At 40.0% G+C, this 27,046-nt stretch overlaps 1 protein-coding gene across 1 annotated transcript; it reads right to left on the bottom strand.

Annotated features, from left to right (window-relative positions):
* Positions 1-26,563, bottom strand: arhgap31 (Rho GTPase activating protein 31). The gene is made up of 12 exons (XM_061898396.1): positions 25,857-26,563; positions 17,203-17,305; positions 16,840-16,984; positions 12,530-12,612; positions 12,350-12,457; positions 6,905-7,047; positions 6,621-6,825; positions 6,386-6,507; positions 5,663-5,719; positions 4,926-5,570; positions 4,610-4,752; positions 1-4,521 (listed from the first exon to the last, which is right to left on the bottom strand). Exons 1-12 carry the CDS (start codon positions 25,954-25,956, stop codon positions 2,590-2,592), a joined length of 3,786 nt encoding a protein of 1,261 aa, XP_061754380.1. The 5' UTR covers positions 25,957-26,563; the 3' UTR covers positions 1-2,589.
* Between the last annotated feature and the right edge of the window lie 483 nt (positions 26,564-27,046).

Raw genomic sequence — 27,046 nt, 5'->3', positions numbered from 1 at the left:
TTATGTCATTTGTACAATATTTTAATCTCTTAACCCCTTCAGTGATGTTTTCGCCATCAATGCTATTTAGAAAGAAGAAGAACAACAAAAAATATCAAATTTGTAATAGTAACGGTATAAAACACAAATAGTCTCTCCTGGTCCAATAATAGTTGTGTTCATATGCCGAATTTGACCTGAAGCATCACAAAGGTCCAAACACATACAGTCAGCATGCACAACTTCCACAGAACCAACTCCATGTTTTTAAAATGTAGATTCCATCTCTTGTGCTCGCCTCCGTGCACAAGACTTTTTTGGCATCTTTGTCACTTGAAAAACAGAAAAAATATGAAGATGAAAAAAAAACATGAAAAGCTCCTTCGGTGGGTTAATATTATCATCTGTATTACTGTTCAATATCACAATAATAACTAGATGCATTTCCTTATACAGTATAGTTAATGTTTACTTCATGTCACCAGTAAACACCTTCAGCAGTATATTTCCTGCAGTCTACATGGTCATAGCCATTGTAGCCAGTGCAGGTGAACTGTTAAACAGCATCATTACCACTTTTTGTGCACTTCTGTGACCCAAAAGACCGACAACACCGGCTTATGATTGCTCACTGTCATTATAGCACAATGCTATAACCGCCTTCCAAGTCAAGTTCCCACAAAGCGAGACAGTTCAGTTCAGCCTGTCACGGCACAGTTCGGTACTACCGGTCCTGCTCCATCGCAAATAGTGTGACATCATAGCAGCGCAATACGACAAATTAATCAAACGAGACAAATGTTGGTGTACTATTACCCGATCCCAAAAGTTTTTATGTCGACCACTGCGATGTATCTACAGGTTTACCTTGAGGTACCGTACTGCTGTGTATCTTGGTGAAAGGGTGCCAAAATTTTGCAGGGTACTGCTCTATTTTGTTGCTTTTCACAAGGATAGTGAGCCGAGCTGCATTGCTTCGTGAAAACTGTACTTTTACCAGGCAGAGAATGTATTTTGACTGTGTTTGCAACCTGGTTTTAAAAACTTTACAATTGTGTTGGACATGCATAAAAGCAGTAAAAACATGTTATTATTCCAGTAAATCACTAAAATTCAAAAGGTAGGAGTGAGTTTGTCTACATGACACTCATTACCCTAACCTTTGTTCATTTTCAAGTATAAAATCTGAAGTAAATTCTACAGCGTACTGATAGTTTAATGCTGAAAGCAAACGTTTAGTATGTGTAATATACTAAAAAGCATTTGATTGCGGTATTTTTTGAGGCTTTTAAAATGTTCTCGTATTTAAGAAATGTGCATTTCTTTAATATACGTCATTACTATATAAAGGACTCTTAATTAAATATCCCTCAAAGCGTTCTTTAAAATACTATACTATGATTTACAACATGTTATCGTACAAGATTTCCCAAAATTTGAGTACAACTCAAACATTTTAGCTACAATTTGCACTTTAGTATAATTCCTCATGGAAACTATGCAAAGTTGGATATACTTTAGAGTAGTCAGTGTAGAGCAGTATAGATTCACGATCCGCTAATAATGCGTCAACACACAGTCGCCGTTGTCAGAATAGCTGCAACACATAAGTAAAAACCAAGATAATTGTGTCTTGCTGATAATCAAACATGGTGGTCGCATGAGTGATGCAAGCACTGGGAAGCTGTGGTGCATACATTCCAACATCCATCCATTTCGTACTGTATGTTCCTCTCATGGTCGCAGGGTACCGGAGCCTAGGTACCTGCATAGGCGGGGTACACCCTTGACAAGTTTCCACCTCATCGCAGGGCCAACACAGATGGACAACATTCACACACTTGGGCCAATTTAGTGTTACCAATCAACCTATCCCCAGGTGAATGTTTATGAAGGTGGGAGGAAGACGGAGTATCCAAAGGGAACCAACACAGTTACGGGGATAACATGCAAACTCCACACAGAAAGACCCCGAGCTTGGGAATCAAACCCAGGATCGTGTCTCCGTGAGGTATGAGCGCTAACCACTGTTGTGTGATTGATTGTCTGAAGCACAGGATTTCCCTTGGGAAACTGGGCCCCCTGGTGGTTTTCTAACGTGGTAAGAAGCTCAAATACACTTTGAAGATGACATGTAAGCAAGCTGAAGGTGAAGGAGTAGTCAAACATGTCTTCCGACCTGAACCGAGTTGAGCACCTGTCGGACATCTTTAAGCGGAGGAGTCATCATGGAGGAGTGGAAGGGGATTCGAGTAACAACCTGATATAACCTTTGGTGAGTTCTATGCCCAAAAGGATTACGGCAGTGCTAGATAACAATGGTGCTCACACTAAATATTCACACATTTGGACTCCATTTAGACAGGATTAACTATTAGGTGCACACACTTGTGCTGCCAGCTATTTAGACAGTGTGTTGTTATTTTACAGTCTACCTTTCTTTCATACACGTCTATATATTGACTGTTTGATGTTATTTTAAAGTTTAATTTTTGTCATACTGTCCCTGTGGTCATGAAAATGGTTTCTTAAATGTGAGGAGAGTTCTCACTTCTGCGAGATACTGTACGGGTCTCAGTACAGCTATTTACATTCCGCCAGTCTGCATGGTCACTCTATCTGTCTGTGGTTCCTGCTATCAAATATCATGGATCTCCTCTGCGGCTGATAGAAGCAGCTGGTTGATGTTTCCAGTCTCTGACCACTTTTTGGAATAGTCATTTTATTTTGGAGAGCAATTCCCTCGCCTGACACCTCTTTCACCGTCGACGCCTCATTCAAGCTCTTGATGGATGTCAGATGCTTGCTATCGTCCCCTGATGGAGGGTAATCCATGATGGGAAAAGGGGGACTGAAAAGGATCAGACTTTGTGGTCTCTGTCGGTTCCTAAAAGACGGCCTCTGTAAGAGGTTTGCTCTGTTGGGTCTGGGACAATCAACAAACACCTCAAGACTGGGAGTGTGTCGCCTTTTGATGACTGGCAGTTCTGGAGTGCTCGCAGTCCTCGTGGTCTCAGCAGCTTTCTCTGTATTTGTTTGGAGTTGGTGTTCAGGTACAGGGTCTTTATTCTCTAGCTCTTCCTTCAGGTCAGTCATCATGGGTAGAGGTGCTGTGTGGCATTTTTCTTCACTTGTTTTAGGGTACTCCTTGTCTTGCTCTTTTGTTGTGTCAAAGTCACCATCTCTCCTAGAGGGAGGTATCTGACTATACTGGACTTTTGGAGGGACGACAGGCACGGCCTTTGCTTGGCATGTCTTTATCATGAAGGCCGTCCGGACTGATGACACACTGACGGGGGCAGAGTTCCGCCGCATAGGTGCCTGACGATCATTCAGGAACAAATCCAACTCTGAGAGGAGCCCATTGTTTACAGACAAGCTCCTCTGAAAGAAGGAACTCTCATATAAAGGTCTGCTTTGATGATTAGAAATATCCCTAATGCACCGAGGTCCTAGATCCAAGTTAAGGGAGTATGGTCTGTGTTTAGAAATGCGGGGTTCTTCTCTTTTCTCTAGAGCTGCTGCTTCATAAGACATTTGTCTGTGAAACCGTTGAGATGATTTCTGTTTTGTTGTGTTGCTTCTCCCTACTGGAACTGGTGATGCACTGCTGCCATTGACGCTGGGTTGTGAAGAATTTGGCAAAAAGGTCAATTTAGTTTCTTGTTTGGTGCCGAATGCTTGAGGGAAGTTTCCGGACAAGCCCTTCACCAGAGATGTTCCGTTTGATTGTTTGGATGAAGAATATGAGGTCTGTTCCTTTTCTGAATTCAGAGTATGCTCTAGAGAGCTAAACCCTAACTGCTGTTTAAACAGTTCTTCCAAATCAGGTGAGTGCAGTGGGCTGGTGACCCATTGTTTAGTGGAGCTGAGGTCATCCCAGGGTTCCACTAGATCCAACTCTTCAGAATTCCCTGCATATCCTTCGTCCTCACCATGGATTAGCAGCTCCAGAGAGTTGGGTCTCTTCTCTAAACATACAGACATCCCTTCAATAACTTCCGGTATCTTCACCACATCATTTGAGGCATTTTTGTTTTCTTTAGGAGTTTTATGTTCCTCTGATTGTCTTTGGTTATCAACTGTTGGCGTGTCATCACATAAACATGTTTCCTTCAAAGGAAGTTGCTGAGCCGTGTGAGCTGCGTATTTAACCAAAGGTGGGATTTGTGGAATGATCTTCTGAACGTTTCTGTCCTTTTTATCCAGAATAGGGCTGACACTTTTTCTGTGTCTATCGACCCGAACCTGATTTTTATAGAGAGAAAAAAGGATGTCTGGCTCTGATGGCTGCTTTTTTGTAGATCCAGACCTGGAGGCATTAAGATGTTCATTGCAAGATGTATTTGGAGACTGATCCTTGCATAATAAAGACAGCGATGGAGAGCTGAGACTTCTTTTCGTCTTTACATCCATGGTTAACCTCTTGTTTTTATACATTAAGACAGAAGTCTTCTCCATTAGGTCACTTTTGGATTCGGTTATCTCCAGTTCTTGGTGGAGATCAGACCACATTTGCTTTACAGTAGATGATTCCTTATCCTTCAGATTATGAAAGAAGCAAACAATTGTTAACATTAAATTATTACGGTGCCCAAAGATGTTTATTTCAGCAACAACAAAGGTGTACCTTTTGAGCAGAGATAGGTTGATTGTCCAGTTGTTGCCCACTAGATGGTGTTGTAGCTGTGCCTTCACTCACAACTGAAGGTTCTTCCAATTGAGTCTTACTGATAATTTCCTGAGGTTTCTGGTCTACATCATTGTTAGTATCTGAGGAAAAAACATAACTTTGAGTTAAAGGTAGTCCTCAATTTACAAACTATGAAATAATGCTTTGGGCCCTAAAAGGCAACAAAAGGTTGAAGGCCTTAAAACCTAAGATATGTGTGTCTATAAATAAGGAAGAACTCTAAAATGAGTTCAATGAAGAAAGAAGCTCTCACCCTGTGGCTGGATTTTTTGGGCCAACTCCAATGTGTCTTTCCTCTCCGTTCCTTCTCTTTTGTCAGGCTCCAGTTGGGGAAACATGTTACTTTTCCCACACTTGCTTGGCTCGGAGGTTTCTCTGGAGGGTTTCAGGCCTGCTGCTGCCATCTTATCCTTGGCAAGCCCTCTACATGGCGTGCTGTTGGAGCTGATAACGGCTGACACGCGAAGTGGTACTGACACAGCGAAAGGCTCCGATATGTTAACGGCTCTTCGCTGATGCCTCGGTGATGACTCAAGTGGAAAGAAGCTTCCCGGAAAGGAAGGCCGTGAGGAGCTGTTGTAGGACGAACCCGAATACAATGTCCGCCTGTTTTTAGGGGACGTAGGCTGGTAGCTACTGAGGTCATCTCCCTTGAACACCTTCAGTTGCTCTGGCAATATTTTTTGAGGAGTTGCTGAAGCACCGAGTGAACTTTTTTGATTTAAGCCGGAACTCCAACCACTTGTTGCTCCATCAGATTTTTTCCCCTCAAACTCCCAGTTGTGGTCATGTTCGCTCAAGTCGTAAAGGGAATCAGATCCAAGAGTTCTGGATTTTACATCTGGCACAAAATTGTTGCCTTGCCCCACTGATGGACTTTTTCCAGTTCTGTCATCATCTGGTAGCAACAAAAGGTGGACCAAAAATCAAAACTTTAATGAGATTTGTACATACCATATACATTTGACTTTCATGTGTCAAAGACCTTACCTGTTGACAAGGAACACAGTGACTCCATGCTTCTGGATGGTCGAAGAGATGCCTTTTCTGAGGGCAATAATGTACAATGTCATATAACAAGGCATTACAAAAACCTCAAAAAACTAAAGTACAAAAGTACTAAAGTATGAGAAATCTAGTTAAATAAACTATTGTGTTGGCATGATGAATTAGGTTAACAAAAATGGTCTATCATGTAGAATTACATTAAAATATTGCTTTTGATGTTATGTTGTGTTGAGGCTTTGCACAAAACCATGGATAAAACCTTGCAATAAATTCAGGCCGCATTTGTTTTTGGGTAAAAATTACTACCAGTAAAGACCAAACGTAAAGAAGTCCAAGACCCATTTTGAGCTAATATATGTATATTTTTTTACATATTTTGTAATATTAAATATACCGGCATGTGACACTCACAATAACCAAAGAGAATGAGGTTCCCAAAGCTAACAAAGTTAGTTTACGTACAAATACAACAGCATCAGTATTTACAACAGCTAGACACACAGTTACAAAGCCTACATTTTCCGCAAGCCGCACGGTGGCACGGTGAAATTCCTGGTACAGAACATATTTTAGACTTGAATTGGAACCCTGAGCCTTGTTCCACTTACTAATTGCAGGTTTGGTTAATTACATTTCTATAATACTTTTTGATTTTGGTAGTTTTTCTGTGCTTGATGTGTAGTCCAATAATGTTTCCACACTTGCCTCTTAACCCTGGAGCTCTTATAAACACACTGCCATTCCTGCTCAATTTTCCTTTGGAGTCTACTGACCGTCCCAAATTGAAGATGGATTTCCATTTCTTAGATTTCCCTGAAAACTTTCTCCTGAAAGATAGGGAGTTGTTGCTGAGTTTGATTGCCATGAACCAAGAACACATGTTTTGGTTTGAGTGTTGACTATACTGATTGTACACTTAGGACAGTAAAGTGTGACATACTTGCTATCCAAGTCTATGACGGTGTGGTAGAGCGTGGCCATGCTAGTGTCAGGGAGGCTGTTCTCTCGCTGACGTTCTCTGTGCACAGGATGGTTTGGACTTAAGGAGCGGGCCTGGGCTTCTTTCAGGCTCATCAGTTTCATTGGCCCACTTTGCCCACTGATCGGGAGTGTGGCGTACTTCTCACCACTCACGATATTTGGCCCTGTTGAAAAGCAAATCAGTCAGTGCGTTGGTTTGTTGTGTGTTAGTTTGTTTCAGTTTACATTTGATGAATACCACACCTTCTTTGGGTTTGATTAGCACAGAACTGCCGCTGAAGATCTGTTCAGTGTTGTTTAGAATGAACTCCACTACTGACTGATGTATTCGCACCTCTTGGAAAGCCATGTCTCCATTACAAGATGAGGCCTCAATTCCTTTGGATCTAAAAAAAAGTTACACATGTTTTCTCAGAGTATTCCATCAATTGCAACTTGTCTGTACAGTTTGTCTTAGGGGATGTTTCGCCTTTAATACGAGCTGGCTTAATCAGTTCATGCTCATAGATTTAGAATTGTCAGATCTAATCTAATCTATGAGTCTAGTCTAATATAATTTGAAAAAAAGATGACCAATCTAAGTCTATGGGCATGAACAATGGATCAACGTTCTGGAGGACAGTGGATCAGCGTTCTCGTCACGTCCTCCGTTAGTACTCAGGTACTCCCCGGGAAGCAAATGATCCCACCAGCAGACTCAATTCAACAAGACAACGCCTGAGGACAAAGTTAAAAAATCATAGTCACAGTCCTAAAACCAAAAGCAGACAGCCTCAAGAGCACCTGGCGGTAGGACCTGCCCTTCACATACTACAAATCAATTCTGAAGGCTTTTCTGCTGCAAAGCAAATCCTTATCAAAATCTTTGCCTCCCAACATCTGATTGATGTGATCTGGCTTCAAGAGACCCACATAGGCAAAGAGGTAGCAGGCCACGACACCATCAATGGCTTTGAACTGCTGTGCTACACACCCTACGCCAAACACAAATTGCCACCTATGTGCGGTATGACAAAGCTGAGGCAAACAACACACTACTCAGATGCCATAACCATTGGTGGCTTCTATATTTCTAATGTGTACAACCTACCTAGTCCCAACTGGGATTTGCAGATGTGGGGGACTTTAACAGCCACCACCCTGACTGTAGATACCCAACAGTGGACAGTGACGGTGGGGCACTTTCAGACTGAGCATCTAGAAATTACCTTGTTTTGATACTTGAACTCAAACAAAGAGGAACGTTCCACTCAGCTTGGTGGAATAGGTACTATTCTCCTAACCTGTGCTGGGCCAACTCTCTGAATGCAACCCCCTATCATGCACAGATCCTCATTATTGACAGTCATCACTGGCCCTCGCTCATTCACATTGGCCTACAACTCCCTGTAATAACCAGCCCAATATACGCTAGAACTTCCTCAAGGCCAACTTGAAGAAATACAGTGAAACCCTGGACCGGAGTATTGTCATCGTCCCACTCCACACCATCACTGTAGACGAAGCAAACAACCACACCTGCAACGCCATAAAGCAATGCGAAGCTACCGATCCCTTTCCGTTCCGTGCTAAGACGAAGAAAGTGTTGCCCTCATACAAGCACATGAAACATCAGGGGACCCTGAGATGGCAGATCACCTCATTGAATCGCTAACTACAGCCCGGCTAAAAAGCGGGAGGAGACAATAGCTGAGCCAAACTTCACCCATTCGAGCAGGAAGTGTTGGAGCCTCATTTGCCGTTTAGAAACTGCACAGAAACCTCTTTCCCAAAGCCGATCATCTGTCACATCAAACCAAGTCGCATACCATCTAAATAAATAAATGATAAATGGGTTGTACTTGTATAACGCTTTTCTACCTTCAAGGTACTCAAAGCGCTTTGACACTACTTCCACATTTACCCATTCACACACACATTCACACACTGATGGAGGGAGCTGCCATGCAAGGCGCTAACCAGCACCCATCAGGAGCAAGGGTGAAGTGTCTCGCTCAAGGACACAACGGACGTGACGAGGTTGGTACTAGGGGGGGATTGAACTAGGGACCCTTGGGTTGCGCACGGCCACTCTTCCACTGCGCCACGCCGTGTCTATTGCAAAAGCCCAGGACAAATACACCAGAAGAGCAGTTACAGCTGAGCTTAAGTCACATCGGAAAGCTTGCAGAGAACAAAAAATACCCTGAGCCTTTTGAGGCTGCTGAACTGGAGGAAGTCCTGCAGGGTTTCAAATCTGGGAAGGCAGCAGGATATGACAACATCTCACCATAGTTTATGCAACATCTAGCCTCCGAGTTCGAACCCATTTTACACCAGAATCATACAAGCAAACCTGATCCCAAAAAAATGGCGAACAAAAAACATAATTGCCACATTAAGATCTAACAGAGACCACAAGCTAACCAGAAAGCTACACACCACTCTTTGTACAAACCTCATTTCCATATGAGTTGGGAAATTGTGTTAGATGTAAATATAAACAGAATACAATGATTTGCAAATCCTTTTCAAGCCATATTCAATTGAATGCACTACAAAGACAAGATATTTGATGTTCAAACTCATAAACTTTTTTTTTTTTTTGCAAATAATAATTAACTTAGAATTTCATGGCTGCAACACGTGCCAAAGTAGTTGGGAAAGGGCATGTTCACCACTGTCTTATGTCACCTTTTCTTTTAACAACGCTCAATAAACATTTGGGAACCGAAGAAACTAATTGTTGAAGCTTTGAAAGTGGAATTCTTTCCCATTTTTGTTTTATGTGAAGCTTCCGTCGTTCAACAGTCCGCTGTCGTATTTTAGGCTTCATAATGCGCCACACATTTTCCATGGGAGACAGGTATGGACTGCAGGCGGGCCAGGAAAGTACCCGCACTCTTTTTTTTCAAAGCCACGCTGTTGTAACACGTGCTGAACGTGGCTTGGCATTGTCTTGCTGAAATAAGCAGGGGCGTCCATGAAAAAGACGGCGCTTGGATGGCAGCATATGTTGTTCAAAAACCGGTATGTACCTTTCAGCATTCATGGTGCCTTCACAGATGTGTAAGTTACCCATGCCTTGGGCACTAATGCACCCCCATACCATCACAGATGCTGACTTTTGAACTTTGCGTCAATAACAGTCTGGATGGTTAGCTTCCCCTTTAGTCCGGATGACAAAATGTCGAATATTTCCAAAAACAATTTGAAATGTGGACTCGTCAGACCACAGAACACTTTTCCACTTTGCATCAATCCATCTTAGATGATCTCGGGCCCAGAGAAGCCGGCGGCGTTTCTGGATGTTGTTGATAAATGGCTTTTGGTTTGCATAGTAGAACTTTAACTTACACTTACAGATGTAGCGACCAACTGTATTTAGTGACAGTGGTTTTCTGAAGTGTTCCTGAGCCCATGTGGTGATATCCTTTAGAGATTGATGTTGGTTTTTGATACAGTGCCGTCTGAGGGATCGAAGGTCACGGTCATTCAATGTTGGTTTCCGGCCATGCCGCTTATGTGGAGTGATTTATCCAGATTCTCTGAACCTTTTGATGATATTATGGACCGTAGATGTTGAAATCCCAAAATTTCTTGCAATTGCACTTTGATAAACGTTGTTCTTGAACTGTTTGACTATTTGCTCACACAGTTGGGGACAAAGGGGTGTACCTCGTCCCATCCTTTCTTGTGAAAGACTGAGCATTTTTTGGGAAGCTGTTTTTATACCCAATCATGGCACCCACCTGTTCCCAATTAGCCTGCACACCTGTGGGATGTTCCAAATAAGTGTTAGATGAGCATTCATCAACTTTATCAGTATTTATTGCCACCTTTCCTAACTTCTTTGTCACGTGTTGCTGGCATCAAATTCGAAAGTTAATGACTATTTGCAAAAAAAAAAATCTTTATCAGTTTGAACATCAAATATGTTGTCTTTGTAGCATATTCAACTGAATATGGGTTGAAAATGATTTGCAAATCATTGTATTCCATTGATATTTACATCTAACACATTTTCCCAACTCATATGGAAACGGGGTTTGTACTCGGCGTTCCCTACAAAGATTCTAGATTGCCTTATACTTAACCGTATATCACCAGGAATAGAGGAAATTCTTTGTCCAGATCAGGCAGGTTTCTGCAAGGGCCGCAGCACAGAAGGACAAGTACTACTCCTAACCACCTGCATCGAAAATGGTTTCAAGAGCAGACAGAAGACAGGGACTGTGTTTCTCGACCTCACAGCCGCCTATGATTCGGTCTGGCACAAAGGTCTACTACTGAAATAAAAAAAAATCGCTCCCTGCCTAGGCCACATCCACCTTCAAAACTCTGCTGACCAACCTAAGATTCAGAGTTCACCTTGGACAAAACAAGAGCGCATGGAGAACACAGACAAATGGTTTCCCACCAGGCTCAGTTCTAGCTCCAACACTGTTTAACCTCTACACAAACAACCTACACAGCACTAAATTCCGTTAATTAATCCACGCGGATGACATCCATCTGGTATTCCAAGCACCAGATTATAATCCACTGGAACGCGTGCTGACTGAAGACCTCACTAAACTGATTCAGTACTGCAAAACATGTCGTCTAAAACCGAGCCAGGCAAAAACTGTTTCCAACGTATTCCATCTCCATAATGCAAACGCTGTCAGATAACTCATCATCTACCTAAGCGGTCTTAAATTTAAACATTCCCCTAATTCAACCTACCTTGGAGTGACCCTTGACAGGACCCTGTCCTTCAAGGAACAGATAAAATGGAAGGCGGCTAAATTGAAGTCCAGAAACAACCTGCTCTTCAAGCTTGCTGGTATGAAATGGGGCACGTCGACCTTCAAACTATGCACGTCGACCTTCAAACTATGCACTTCAGCACTGACCCTTGCATATTCTGCAGCACAGTATTATGCCCTTGTTTGGTCCAGGTCATCCTACACACACTACGGGGACACCCAGCTCAACATAACCATTAGAATTATAACCGGAACAATTCGTTCAACACCACTGCATTGGTTCCCTTCCTATCAAACATTGAACCTCCACATATCGGGCGGACAGCACGCATCTAAAGGATGCTTCAAAAGGTTGAAAACTCCCCTCATCTACCAATAAACAAAGACATCTTCAACCATGGACTCCCATCCAGACGCCCAATTTTGTAGAACACCCACCAACTGACTTCACTATATCCAATAAGCTTGGGAGAAGGAATGGGCGTCCAAGGAAGTCCTCAATAAACATTTGGTGTCAGACCCTTTCCTACAGGTCCCTGGCACTGCGCTTCCTAGGACACAGTGGTCAACCATCAACAGATTCAGGACTGGACATGGCTCGTGCTTGGCCAGCCTTTACAGATGGGGCAGTAGCCCTAGCCCACGGCAGACAATGGAACACCTCATTGAAGCCTGCCCTCTTCAAAGGCTGACAGGAGTAATGGTCACCCTCTACACAAAAGACCAGGAGGCAACTGCTTGGCTGAAGGACTTTGCATTTGCTAAAAAAATTAAACCTGCTCAGATATGAAGCAAAAGATCTTTCAAGGCTAACTGAACAGGCCAGTTGCGACCGATTAAATGCTCAGAGAATACATTGACTGGAATGAATGGGAACATCCATGGACATCACACATTGTTTTTTGGGAAATACTTAGCTTACCCAGCATATTCTTTATTTTGCAATAGCGAAACTCACCTCAATAGATTAGGAGCCCAAACTAAAGCCAGATTCCTTGTGTGCATGTTGGTCTGAGCACTCAAGGTAGCAAGGCGGGCCAAATGTTTGGTGAGGTACTCCAGAGTCCTAAAGATAGTTGACAAACACTCAGTCTCCAATAGGTTACAGGGTTGGGTGTAAAATGGTGCTATAGTTCACCTGAAGTGAGGCGTTGGTAATTCCCTGACCACCTTTTGAATGTGTAGAAGTCGTTCATGATCCCCGCAGACTGAGGCCGCTTCCTGTATGTGAAAAAAAATGTTTTTATTCCAATCACCGCTTTATTTGGAGTAGGAACTGAATTGTGCAAACGCAGTATGCTCCCACCTAGTGACACACACACTTAAGAAACAAGCCCACAGTGGAGACCGTGTGGTCAAACAGATGGGACTAAGGACTGAATATATTTTTCTACATTTGCTCCTTATGTGTGAATAAAGTAAATCATTTTTATGTAGTCTGTATGTGTTTGGCAGCATGTCTGCTGGCATAGTTCCAGGAAAAGAATGATAATAATAAAGCACAGGGTGACAGATATACTGTCTACCCTGAAAGCTTCCAGGAAGGTTATTGGGGATTGCAGGAAGTCCAAAAGCACCTTCAAATGCTGTTTTACAGTCTCAGTGCCAAATTAAACAAGAAGCACAGACCTGAAAACAAGAAACAAAATGCATTCAAGTATTTGGACCCCTTGACTAGCACTTCTTTACAATCTAGAAAGGGAACACTGTAAAAAAAAATTATATTTTTATGGTTAATTTACTTAAAATTTCTACTGTAATGTTTCTATTTTTTTTAAATAGGTTATAAATCTGTAGAATTGAAGACATTATCTGTAAATGAACAAACCGCCCGTTATTTTAAGTAATATGCCAGTAACGACAAACTATGTATATTTAAAAAAAATTACAGAAAAATACCAAATTAATTATACATTCTGTTTTCTCGAATTACTTTCAAATTCATGTAAAATTACAGTAATTAACTTTCATTTAATAAGTAGCTTGTTAAATAAAAGTCTGTCCATACTAACAATCTAACATTTTTATATTTAATTTTAAGGTAAAGCTTATTTTTTTAATATTTATGTGTATTTTTATATTCAAGTTGAAAAATATATGTAGTCTGTTGTATAAAGGTTTATGCTCACACTAAAAATTTAACATTTTTCTCTGTAATATGACACACGTCGGTGACCAAGACATACTTGATCAACAGCCAACAGCCATACAAGTCACACTGACGGTGGCCGTACAAACAAATTTAACACTGTTACAAATATGCGCCACACTGTGAACCCACATCAAACAAGAATGACAAACATGTTTCAGGAGAACATCTTCACCGTAATACAACATAAACACAGAAGAACAAATACCTAGAATCCCATGCAGCGCTACTCTTCCGGGCTACACCCCCGCAACCACCAAACCCCGCCCACCTATTGGAGCTACTGTACAGTTAGGGTCTGATCTACTAAGTTCCAAATAACAAGTGCTAATTGCCGTCCACAGAAATACATACAGTAATTGCGTGTATTATTAGTAGCTGTGTAGAGTGATCTACTGAAAATGCGTGCAAAATGGATGATTAGTGCAAAAGTCGTGCAGAGTGACCCATTTAAATTACGTTTTAATTTATATATATATATATATATATATATATATATATATATATATATATATATATATATATATATATACATACACACGATATACATACATACATGTGTGTATAAATGTATACATATATATATATATATTAGGGCTGTGAATCTTTGGGTGTCCCACAATTTGATTTAATATCAATTCTTGGGGTCACGATTCAATTATATATCGATTTTTTTCGATTCGATTCAATTATCGACTCAAAAACGGTATTTTTCCGATTCAAAACAATTCTGTATTCATTCAATATATAGGATTTCAGCAGGATCTACCCCAGTCTGCTGACATGCTAGCAGAGTAGTAGATTTAAAGAAAAAAAAAAAAAAATTATAATTGTAAAAGGACAATGTTTTATCAACTGATTGCAATAATGTAAAATTGTTTTAACTATTAAACAAACCAAAAATATGACTTATTTTATCTTTGTGAAAACATTGGACACAGTGTGTTGTCAAGCTTATGAGATGCGATGCAAGTGTAAGCCACTGTGACACTATTGTTCTTTTTTTTATTTTTATAAATGTCTAATGATAATGTCAATATCTGTGCTGAAATTATAACTAATATTGATACTGTTGTTGATAATATTCATTTTTGTTTCACTACTTTTGGTTTGTTCTGTGTCGTGTTTTTGTCTTCTCTCAATTGCTCTGTTTATTGCAGTTCTGAGTGTTGTTGGGTCAGGTTTGGTTTTGGAATTGGATTGCATTGTTATGGTATTGCTGTGTTGTGGTTTGTTGGATTGATAAAACTTTTTTTTTTTTTTAAATAATCAATTTTTTAAAAATGAAAATCAATTCTGAGTCGCACAACGTATTTGAATCGATTTTTTCCCACACCCCTAATATATATATATATATATATATATATATATATATATATATATATATATTATATATATATATACGTATATTATATATGTATATATATATTATATATATATACGTATATTATATATATATATATATATATATATATATATATATATATATATATATATATATATATATATATATATATATATATATATTAGGGGTGTGGGGAAAAAAAGGATTCGAATACGAATCGCGATTCTCATGTTGTGCCATTCACAATCGATTCTCTTTTTCTTTATTTTTATTAATTAATTCAATGCAATCCATTTCCAAAACCAAACCTGACCCAGCAACACGCAGATCTGCAATAAACAGAGCAATTGAGAATAGACACAAACATGACACAGAACAAACCAAAAGTAGTGAAACAAAAATGAATATTATCAACAACAGTATCAATATTAGTTATAATTTCAGCATAGCAGTGATTAAAAATCCCTCATTGACATTATCATTAGACATTTATAAAAAGTAAAAAAAAAGAAGAATAGTGTCACAGTGGCTTACACTTGCATCGCATCTCATAAGCTTGACAACACACTGTGTCCAATGTTTTCACAAAGATAAAATAAGTCATATTTTTGGTTAGTTTAAAAGTTACAACAAATTTACACTATTGCAATCAGTTGATAAAACATTGTCTTTTACAAATATAAAAGATTTTTAAAAAAAATCTACTACTCTGCTAGCATGTCAGCAGACTGGGTAGATCCTGCTGAAATCTTATGTATTAAATGAATACAGAATCGTTTTGAATCGGAAAAATATCGTTTTTGAATCGAGAATTGAGTTGAATAGAAAAAAATCGATATATAATCGAATCGCGACCCCAAGAATCGATATTGAATCAAATCTTTGGAGACCCAAAGATTCGCAGCCCTAATATATATATATGTATAAATAATCTTAAATTAAACTATGAATTGTTTTTAACCGACCAAAACCATCTGATACTCCCATTCAAAAATATAAAATCACATTAAAAATATAATACTACATTCAAAATCGATCAGCAACATTAACTCAGAGCATAAACTGCAAAAGAAAAATAAATAAAACAATTTTTGCTATTTTCTTTAAATAAAAGTGAGAAAGCCAGGATTAATAAAAAATGAGTATGTTTTGTAGTGCACAGCTACTGCATGATACTGATTAAATTTTTTTCCTCTGGGTCACATGCGCGCATCCCCCCCGGGCGGCCCGCCCCACTGTTTGAGAAGGACTGCCTTTGAGCCTGTTTATGTCCACCCTATGTGTCAAATCTATCAACTCCCTCAGTGGTTCGCTTCAAGAAAAGAGGCTTTTGAAGTTCCTGGTGTGTTAAATGTTATGAATGTAAAAAGAGAATAGCTTTGTAAAAAAACAATAATAAATAAATACAAATCTGGCTTTGCTACACATCTTAAAATAAAGCCTTGTGTTCTGTCATATAGGTCAGTCGGCATTCGACGTGTGAGCTGTCAGTTTGTTCATTTACTTTTTCTTGAGTGAATAAGTGATGTTGCTGTTAAATTCTGACTTTAACATTAGCACTGCACCTCACATAGCTAAGTTAGTGTATGTGTCTTGAATGGTATGTTGTTGTATCGGACATATGGTATCTATTACGTTGGACAAGTGCAGAGTTATGGGGTATAGGTAAAAAGTGGAGAAAGTGCACAGTAGGGCTTCTTGGAGACACACACACAGACAGGCGTTGACTAACACGGTTCATTAGCATTAAAGCTACAGACAGACAAAACGGTGAAGGGGCTTAGCAAAAGCACTTTTAAGCCCTGTAAACTTCCAACATCGAGGCTCCATTTGGGGCAATGGACTTTCAATGTTTTTGGGACCTCTGAGCCTAATTTTCAATTGTCGGAAAATGGTACAACATTGGACCTACGGTGTGTTTAACCGTGCGTCCGAGCCCATGCGGCATACTCACGGTGAATTTGCTGTACAGCTCATAGGTGAGCAGAGGATTGGGTAGTTCCCTGAAGTACAGCTTACATAAGGAACCCACACAGTGGATGTCCTGGAGGTACACTTCCCTTGTAAGATCAGGGCACGCCTCAGAGCTGAATTCCTGTCTGCAGGCACACACACACACACACACACACACACACACACACACACACACACATGCTTTGATTGTTTAACACCACTTCATATCGCTCACAATCAAACTGTTTGTGCAAGATGTAAGAAAATATATATGGCATATGTGTATTCATTACAATGCTCATGTGACCAAAATGAGATCTGGATTGTCATAATATTTGTTTCCAAACCTGATATTGCAAAATACCTGAGCCGCTGGATGTTTGAGGTGACCCCTGACAACCTGTAGATCCCGTCAACAATCCCGTGCTCCTCGATAAACTCTGCACATTTCTGCAGAACCTGAGGGACTTCAATAGAAAATGTTTTTGTTAGTCCAGACTCCCAGCTATTAAAATGTAGACATGTTGTCAACCTTGATGACCAACACTGCGCCATCACATTGCCTTTAATGGTATGGACTTGTTTACGGTCCCTAAGGCTTACTGATTGTAGGTGGCCTTTGACAGGAAGTTAAAAATGGTTTGTTTGTTTCAGAGGAAGGTTGACACACCCAGTCTTTGTAGCGGGTATTACTTACGACATTTCCTCTAATAGAAAACGGCTACCAGTGACCGACACAGCTTTGCTTGCTTATACGGTACATCATTTTCTGTTTGACTGCACCAGCCCTTAGTTGGGGATATTTTTAGTCTAACTAAAGCACTAACATGATGCCTTTCTTTGCTAAATGCGCACATTGTTGTAGTTCATGTGCATGTAATTGGTGCTCGCACTGCCCAGTGCAGACTATTTCTGCATTCAAATACGCCCTGACTTGCATGGATCTTAGTCCAAAACCTATTTTTAGCAGTGCTTCTTCTGCTTTCATCTGAGACTCAAAGAGACTTCCAGCCATGTTCTCATAGGTTTGACTTGATTGGACTCTAGGTTGCGTGCCTGCAGTGAAATGCTGGATGCTCAACAGTGTCCCTGTCTTGACTTATGCCTGTGCACTAAGTAAACACACGGACACTCTCCACTGTCCCTAAGAGGTCTTTAAAATGCAATCACACGTTTGTCCCTAACGACAATTAATGTCTGCTTCCCCCAAATTCTAAATTTAAGGAACAGAAGTCAATTCTAAAGAAAAAGTGTCAAAGTGGTTGTGTATATACATACCTGTGTATATACAGTATACATATATATAGAAAAATATATATATTATATATATACATATATGCAGTATGTTATATACATAATATACTGTATATATATATATATATATATATCATCAAAAATATAACAAACTAAGGCTTGACAACTCACTGTGCATGTCATGATTTTATGTCATATATATTTTTTTTATAATTGAAGTTCAATTGCTGGCATTTATAGACTTTTGCGCCATGTTCAAATCGTTTTGAGTTTCACCTGCACACACATATACACACGCATGCACGCACGCACGCACGCACGCACGCACGCACACGCACACACACACATATATATATATATATATAATGTATATATACATATATATATATATATATAATGTATATATACACATATACATATAGATATATGTACACACATATATATAAATACACATACATACACACACATATATATAAATATATATATATATATACACATGTATATATATATACATACACATGTATGTATATATATATATATACAAACACATATATATATATAAATATGTATATATACATATATACACACACACACACACACACATATATGTATATATATATATATATATATATATATATATATATATATACCAAAAAATATTTCAAAGGTAATGTTCATTTATACATTTTATTTCCTGGGGATGCACATCGATTCTTTGATGAAAAAAATTCCACAAGAATTAGTGTATTACACACACACACACACACACACACACACGCGCGCACGCACGCACGCACGCACGCACGCACGCACGCACGCACGCACACACACACACACACACACACACACACACACACACACACACACACACACACACACACACACACACACACACACACACACACCAATACACCAATTCTTATGGAATTTTTTTCATCAAAGAATCCCCAGGAAATAAAATGTGTAAATGATGAAAATTCCCTTCAAAATGTTAAAAAAAGTGTCCTCCACATTGATTTTGATTGGTGATTTATTTATAGAAGACCTATGATGACCTACCTTTGACACATTTCCTTGTGGTCTGGATTTTATGTATTGGTTATGCTGTGGTGCATCGACAAACTGCATGCAACCTCACACCACAATGGATGAACCCTATATTTTGATGCTTTGGCATTGTACGATAGGAGTATCCAACATTATAACAGCATTCATAGGTCATAAAAGACTAAATTAATCATAGATTCCCTTTTATTCAATTAATAAAAATGTAAAGATTAGTTCAAACTACTTTAAACCCTGGGGTAAAAGCATTTGTCGCCTGTCACCGCTTCCCCTAAAATGTGATTTATATGATGAATTGTCATTTAAATCCTCCATATTTGTATCACTTCTGATGTATTACCACTTAAAGTTTGTTTTCCTTAAATGTCTTTAAGATATCAGCATTGTCCTGTTACCTAACATATTTTTTGGATGTTATTTTTAATTCATGTATTCTTTAATCACTGTAACATACTCTGTGTTAACATGCTATTAGCATGAATGTTATGTGGCTTCGTTTATTTTATTTGGTAATTGTATGTTAAGAACTCACCCTTGTTACTTTCAAACATCTGTGCCTTCCCAACCATGTACAACTTTTTTTTTGTCTGAGGTAAGCAAATGCATTGATTTAGTACTAAACCCGTGAAGTTGGCACGTTGTGTAAATCATAAATAAAACAGAATGAATGATTTTCAAATCCTGTTCACATTATATTCAATTGAATATACTGCAAAGGCAAGATATTTAGTGTTTGAACTGAAAACTTAATTTTTTTTTTGTGCAAATAATCATTAACTTAGAATTTAATGACAGCAACACATTGCAAAAAAGTTGGCACCGGGGCATTTTTACCACTGTGTTACATGGCCTTTCCTTTTAACAACACTCAGTAAAGGTTTGGAATCTGAGGAGACCAATTTCTTAAGCTTTTCAGATGGATTTCTTTCCCATTCTTGCTTGATGTACAGCTTAAGTCGTTCAAAAGTCCGGGGTCTCCGTTGTCGTATTTTACTCTTCCTAATGCGCCACACATTTTCAATGGGAGACAGGTCTGGACTACAGGCAGGCCAGTCTAGTACCCGCACTCTTTTACTACGAAACCACGCTGTTGTAACATGTGCAGAATGTGGCTTGGCATTGTATCGCTGAAATAAGCAGGGGCGTCCATGAAAAAGACGTTGCTTGGATGGCAACATATGTTGCTCCAAAACCTGTTTGTACCTTTCAGCATTCATGGTGCCTTCACAGATGTGTAAGTTACCCATGCCTTGGGCACTAATACACCCCCATACCATCACAGATGCTGGCTTTTGAACTTTGCGGCTAGAATAGTCTGGATGGTTCTTTTCCTCATTGGTCCGAAGGACACGACGTCCACAGTTTCCAAAAAATATTTGAAATGTGGACTCGTCAGACCACAGAACACTTTTCCACTTTGCATCAGTCCATCTTAGATGAGCTCGGGCCCTGCAAAGCCGGATAAATGGCTTTGGTTTTGCATAGTAGAGTTTTAATTTGCACTTACAGATGTAGCGACAAACTGTAGTTACTGACAGTGGTTTGCTGAAATGTTCCTGAGCTCATGTGGTGATATCCTTGACACACTGATGTCACTTTTTGATGCAGTACCGTCTGAGGGACATACTTGCCAACCCTCCCGATTTTTTCAGGAGACACCCGAATTTCAGTGCCCCTCCCGAAAATCTCCCAGGGCAACCATTCTCCCGAATTTCTCCCGATTTCCACCAACAATGTTGGGGCCGTACCTTAAAGGGACTGCCTTTAGCGTCCTCTACAACCTGTAGTCATGTCCGCTTTTCCTCCATATAAACAGCGCGTCAGCCCTTTTTCATATACACATAAGTGAATGCAAGGCATAACGGGTCAACAGCCATACAGGTCACACTGAGGGTGGCCGTATAAACAACTTGAACACTGTTACAAATGCGCGCCACACTGTGTAAGAATGACAAACACATTTCGGGAGAACATCCGCACCGTAACACAACATAAACACAACAGAACAAACACTAACTCTTCCGGGATGCTACATTATACACCCCCGCTACCACCAAACCCCCCCCCTCCACCTCAACCCCGCTCCCCCTTCTCCCGAATTCGGAGGTCTCAATGTTGGCAAGTAGGCTGAGGGATCAAAGTCCACGGGTATTGCCGCTTGCGTGCTGTGATTTCTCCAGATTCTCTGAAACTTTTGATGATATTACAGACCGTAAATGGTGAAATCCCTAAATTCCTTGCAATAGCTCGTTGAGAAATGTCCTTAAACTGTTCGACAATTTGCTCACGCATTTGTTCACAAAGTGGTGACCCTCGCCCCATCCTTGTTTGTGAATGACTGAGCATTTCATGGAATCTGCTTGTATGCCCAATAATGGCACCCACCTGTTCCCAATTAGTCTGTTCACCTGTGGGATGTTCCTAATAAGTGTTTGATGACGAGCCTCAACTTTCTCAGTGTTTTTGCCACCTGTGCCAGCTTTTTTGAAACATGTTGCAGGCATCAAATTCCAAATGAACTAATATTTGCAAAAAAGAACAAACTTTACTAGTTGGAACATTAAGTATCTTGTCTTTGCAGTCTATTCAATTAAATATAGGTTGGAAAGGATTTGAAAATCATTGTATTCTGTTTTTATTAACGATTTACACAACGTGCCAACTTCACTGGTTTTGGGGTTTGTAGTTTAACATATCTTTTAACAGATTGTGAGTAAAAAAAGATGGAAATGTAAGAAAATGGTACCCATCCAATGAATGACCCAAATATTCTTGATTTGAAAACCCACAAAATGGGCACAAAAAGTCCCCAGGACCCCTTCAAGGATTGAATGAGAAGCATCATTCTTTGCACGTTATTAAAGTGGTTGCCTTGTGGTTGCAGTTTTATAAGTCTGCAAACACATTTTATGGTGACCTTGTCTTGAACCTTTAAACCTTTAAATGAAATGTTGCCTCTTTAAACTGTGTGTATGTGTACATGTGCAGTGGGGCAAAAAAGTATTTAGTCAGCCACCGATTGTGCAAGTTCTCCCACTTAAAATGATGACAGAGGTCTGTAATTTTCATCATAGGTACACTTCAACCGTGAGAGACAGAATGTGAAAACAAATCCAGGAATTCACATTGTAGGAAAATAAGTATTTGGTCAACCATTCAAAGCTTTCACTGATAGAAGGAGATTTTGGCTCAATATCTCACGATACATGGCCCCATTTATTCTTTCCTTAACACGGATCAATCGCCCTGTCCCCTTAGCAGAAAAACAGCCCCAAAACATGATGTTTCCACCCCCATGCTTCACAGTAAGTATGGTGCTCTTGGGATGCAACTTAGTATTCTTCTTCCTCCAAACACGACAAGTTGAGTGTATACCAAAATGGATACATGGATGATACAGCAGAGGATTGTGAGAATGTCATGTGGTCAGATGAAACCAAAATAGAACTTTTTGGTATAAACTCAACTCGCCGTGTTTGGAGGAAGAAGAATACTGAGTTTCATCCCAAGAACACCACACCTACTGTGAAGCATGGGGGTGGAAACATCATGCTTTGGGGCTGTTTTTCTGCTAAGGGAACAAGACGATTGATCCGTGTTAAGGAAAGAATGAATGGGGCGATGTATCGTGAGATTTTGAGCCAAAACCTCCTTCCATCAGTAAGAGCTTTAAATGGTTGACCAAATACTTATTTTCCACCATAATTTAAAAATTCCTACAATGGGAATTCCTGGATTTTTTTTTTCACATTCTGTCTCTCACAGTTGAAGTGTACCTATGATGAAAATTACAGACCTCTGTCATCATTTTAAGTGGGAGAACTTGCACAATCGGTGGCTGACTAAATACTTTTTTTGCCCCACTGTACGTGTTTGTGTGTGTTTTTTGTTTGTGTTTGTGTGTGTGTGCGTGTGCCTTTTGCAAAATGTTTTCCCTTCAAGGACATTTTTAATAGGACTTCCTAATAAATGCACTCATATTAGTGGCATCTATAAATACAACTGACAACTTTCTGGTTTTGTGTGAGATATTACACATGGAAATGTTATGTCATACTGTACATTTGATATACACTTTTGATTTGTTTCAGTAGTTCCATAATAACCCTAATTAGAATGTGAAGTGCAGACCTCTGCCAAGGCCAAACTGTCAACACAAATGAACAAAGTATGATGTTATTTATATGTCTTATAGCAGGCTGCTTGCTGTTTTATGAGTGATGATGAACCAAGCGTACTTTTATTATTTTTACATCGTGATTGTTTATCAAAATGTAAAGATGTTTTGCTCCAGCAGTGTCAGTATAACTTTGGTGATGAATTAGATTTGAAGAATACTTACAACCTGTAATTAAATGGAGATTGATTCTCTGCTAGGAGACCATTATGAAAATTATTTTAAGATAGAGCCCAATTAAAAACAAACATTTTGAGATCAAACATGGAAGATGATTGTAAAATTATGGTGTTTTCATAAAACCTTGCGGAGGAGTTGCACGCACCAGGGAAGAAACCCTTACATTTTAGTGCAAATCTGGATAAAAATGCATACAAGAATGGATTGCTGTTTAGTCACAGCTAGGAATGGGTACCTTTCACCTTTGAATTGATATGGTGCCAACTCCCGATACCTGGGAATTGATACCAGTACTCAACCGTACCAAGTTTTGATAATTTTGTGTGTGTTCATGTGTTAATAAATGTTAGTCTAATAATAAGCTGATAATGATAAATGTGCTGCCCAGTTGTTATATCTTGTTTTCTTACACTTCTGAGTCTCATTTGCAAGTAGTATACTTTGCATGCAGTTACAATTCCAAGACATTAGATGGCAGTAGTGTATAGACTACAGTGTGTTGCAGAGCAAGGGATTAGTCTTTTCCTTTAAGATGAATCTAGTCTTTTGTTACGCCCAACAAAATGTTTATACTGTAAGTATTGTATTTATTAACATCGGTTTGATTTTAACGTGCATCTTAGTGGTAGTTTTAATTTGTTGAAATTGCTATGTAAAATCCCAAGTGCTAATCAGAAGCATGTCCATGGCAAATCCAATGTAGATTTGCATCTAGCTAGCACATTTTAAGAATTGTTTTTTTTTTTAATCAGGCATACTTATTTTGCTGACTTTAAAAACTGAGACATGACCGAAAGGCAGTTCATCTCAATCCACTCTTGAGTGCTGCTTGACTGCTTGTTTCTTTGCCAAGTGTTTGAGCCGCTGCATAGTCTGTAATGTCATGTGCAACAAAGATATCAAAATATGGTACCGTTTGATTTTACGTGTGTAGATATCTGGTAGTACGGAATATGGTCTGTACCTGTGAATGTACCAAATTCGGTATTCGTTCCTGGTCACAGAACCATTCCCCTTAACTCTGAATGCCACTGGTAGATTACAGTCCAAGTATTACCTCTTTATTTTTCATTTACACCAGGTATATTCTAAAAATTAAATGCGTTCATAATTAATGGGTTTAATTTAGATTATAATATACTTATTTGCTACATCCAACCGAAACATCTGGTCTTACTTGCCAGCATTATTAGCATTGAAGGACAGTCGACATAATAATATCCAAACGACGGATTTCAATCCAAAAAAATATGGAACATTTGCTGATGGTGTGTTTAAAAGAGAAGCCACTGAAAGAAAACACTATAAAAGTAAATATTGTAGACTATACTCACATTATACTTTATGCATCACTGTATTTGTTTATATGTCATATTGTTACATTGTTTTGAACAATATTTCTTACCTAAATGTTTGTTTTCCTTTTTGAAAGACATGTTACATGTCTGCTTGGGACCAATTTAATTGAACAAAATTCATTTCAATGGGAGTTGTCGATTTGAGATTTAAGTGTTTTGAGATAAGAACCAATTAAGCTCGTAAGTTGAGGCACTACTGTACACTAACTGTATCAAAGAGCCCCCCTCCCCATCCTAATATAGCAACCCTGTCTGTCATTGTTTTTCGCTTTTGTATTTTAGGATTCTTTTCACTTTTTTTTACCTTGGCTTTTTATTTATTTTGCTCTGCTTCATTCTCGTGTCATAAAACCAGGAAGCGTACTGCAAACATATGAACTATGATACTAATATTGAACTTTTTTCTTCTTCGCTGTGATATTGGACGAGCACATAGTTTGCTTTTCAATATAAACACGTTTGCTCAATTCTATGACACAGGCGGCGTAACCATAGCACCCCCCCCCCCCCCCCCCCCCCTCTCACCCTCCCACCCTCTCCCTCCTCCCTCACTTCCTGGATCCAAAGCCCCGCCTTACATTGTGAATGCCCCCACTCCTTCCTTAAAGTTACCTTCCCATATGCCTTACTTGTACTGTTTTTTTGTTTTTTACACAACCGGTTACTGTGCAAGTCTCTGTTTGACCATCGTGTTCTTTGTGTCTCTGCTGGTTTCCTGCAGGCGGCGGCGAGGCCCTGACGGCGAGGCCCTGACGGCGAGTCACTGAGACTCTTCGTCACTGCTGTTGGAAATTGACCCAAAACGTATGAGAGACAGCCACACCCAAGCTTCAAAAATGACCAGTGAGCTCAGCCAATAGTAGGTTGAATGGTAATTAAGTGTAAGAAACACTACACGGTCATCCACCATTTTGTCTCCATTTTAAAGTTAGTGGGCAAAAAGTGAAGGGTTAAAGTTGTTACAGGACAAAAGCAATGTGTTACCATCCTGTCCTGAGGTCTGGAGATGTTCTGTCAGGTCACAGCCGAACACATTTTCGCCACCTTTCTTCTTGGTCTTCTGCTTGGTCCCTTTATTCCTCATGTGGTTCCAGTTAGCGGTCCAGGTGATTAGCGGCTCCTTGTAAACGCAGCGATGGATCCATATGACCCCGAGCCGAGGGCGAGCTGGTGCAGGATCAAAAAAGCCGGCGCATGGACGTCCGCTGCGATCTTTTCCCAAATGCGCCGCATCCGCTCACATTTTGACTGGAGGGATGAGAAGTGACGTCAGTCAGAGTGGCATTTCTCTGGCAGGAATTTTGGGAGTTAGTTCAGTCGGAGGCGCTGCTTTATCAGTGAAGGACCGGCGGAGAGTGCGTTGGAATCGCTCGGTTTCCTGTTGTTGGGACTCCCCCCCCCCCCCTTCCACTTGCCAGTTCTCCTTTCTATCTCCTCCTCTTTTCCGTCATTCCACAGCCTCCTCGTTCACTGGCTCCTCTGTAGTCGACAGTGACCAATGCAAGGGAGGCCAATCTCAAGAAGGTTCTATTTATAATGCAAAACGCCTGCAAGATGTTTGACTTCTGGGTTTGAACTTGTGGCCGCAGATTTGAAGCAACTCACAGCTGACTTCAAGTTCTCTTTTTAATCGTTTCTCTCCACATATCCAAACTGGGGGTGCCCTCCGTCCTTCCTGAATGCTCCCAGTGTATACAATTTCCTGTGCAAAGCGCCGGGGCTGGGAAAACAAAAACAGAGCGCTTGTGGAGGAAGGAGGGAAGTGGGAGGCGACTCCAGCGAGGGCTTGAAGGGCACAGATGGGAAATGTGGGGGGTGGGCCAGAAAGGGTGTTAAGGTTAAGAGATGGACACATGGTTCTTGTTACACGCATTTTTCACCCATACCATTCTGAGTATCCTAAGTGGATGTCATCGCTGCAGTGTGATTGACTCCCCCGTAGTCCCAGACTGCATGGTTCTTTCTCACAGGGACAATTACACGCCCGCAACCCCGCATTTTCATCTCCTGGAGTTTTCAACGTCTCGTATGTGCTTAACCTTTCCAAAAAGTCACGACGTGGGATGCGTATTCCAATTGTAGTACACGCTGTCTGACCGCAATGATTTACTCGATTGGATTTTAAAGTGCAGTCGGATGAGAAGCGAAGCAGAACATCGATGTAAGCAGAGTCC

Source organism: Nerophis ophidion, linkage group LG04 (genome assembly GCF_033978795.1).
Source record: "Nerophis ophidion isolate RoL-2023_Sa linkage group LG04, RoL_Noph_v1.0, whole genome shotgun sequence".
NCBI classification, from domain to species: domain Eukaryota; kingdom Metazoa; phylum Chordata; class Actinopteri; order Syngnathiformes; family Syngnathidae; genus Nerophis; species Nerophis ophidion.
The sequence above is the reverse complement of the archived record's forward strand: the minus strand, read 5'-3'. Positions and strand labels throughout refer to the sequence as shown.

What these genes read in the sequence shown, in the direction of transcription:
- arhgap31 (XM_061898396.1), bottom strand. Translation starts at nt 25,956, where the DNA reads ATGAGGAATAAAGGGACCAAGCAGAAGACCAAGAAGAAAGGTGGCGAA. An exon ending in AGCTGTACAGCAAATTCACC is followed by an intron (nt 12,613 to 16,839) that starts GTGAGTATGCCG and finishes TTTCACATACAG; the next exon opens with GAAGCGGCCTCAGTCTGCGG. An exon ending in GCTAATCAAACCCAAAGAAG is followed by an intron (nt 6,826 to 6,904) that starts GTGTGGTATTCA and finishes GCTTTTCAACAG; the next exon opens with GGCCAAATATCGTGAGTGGT.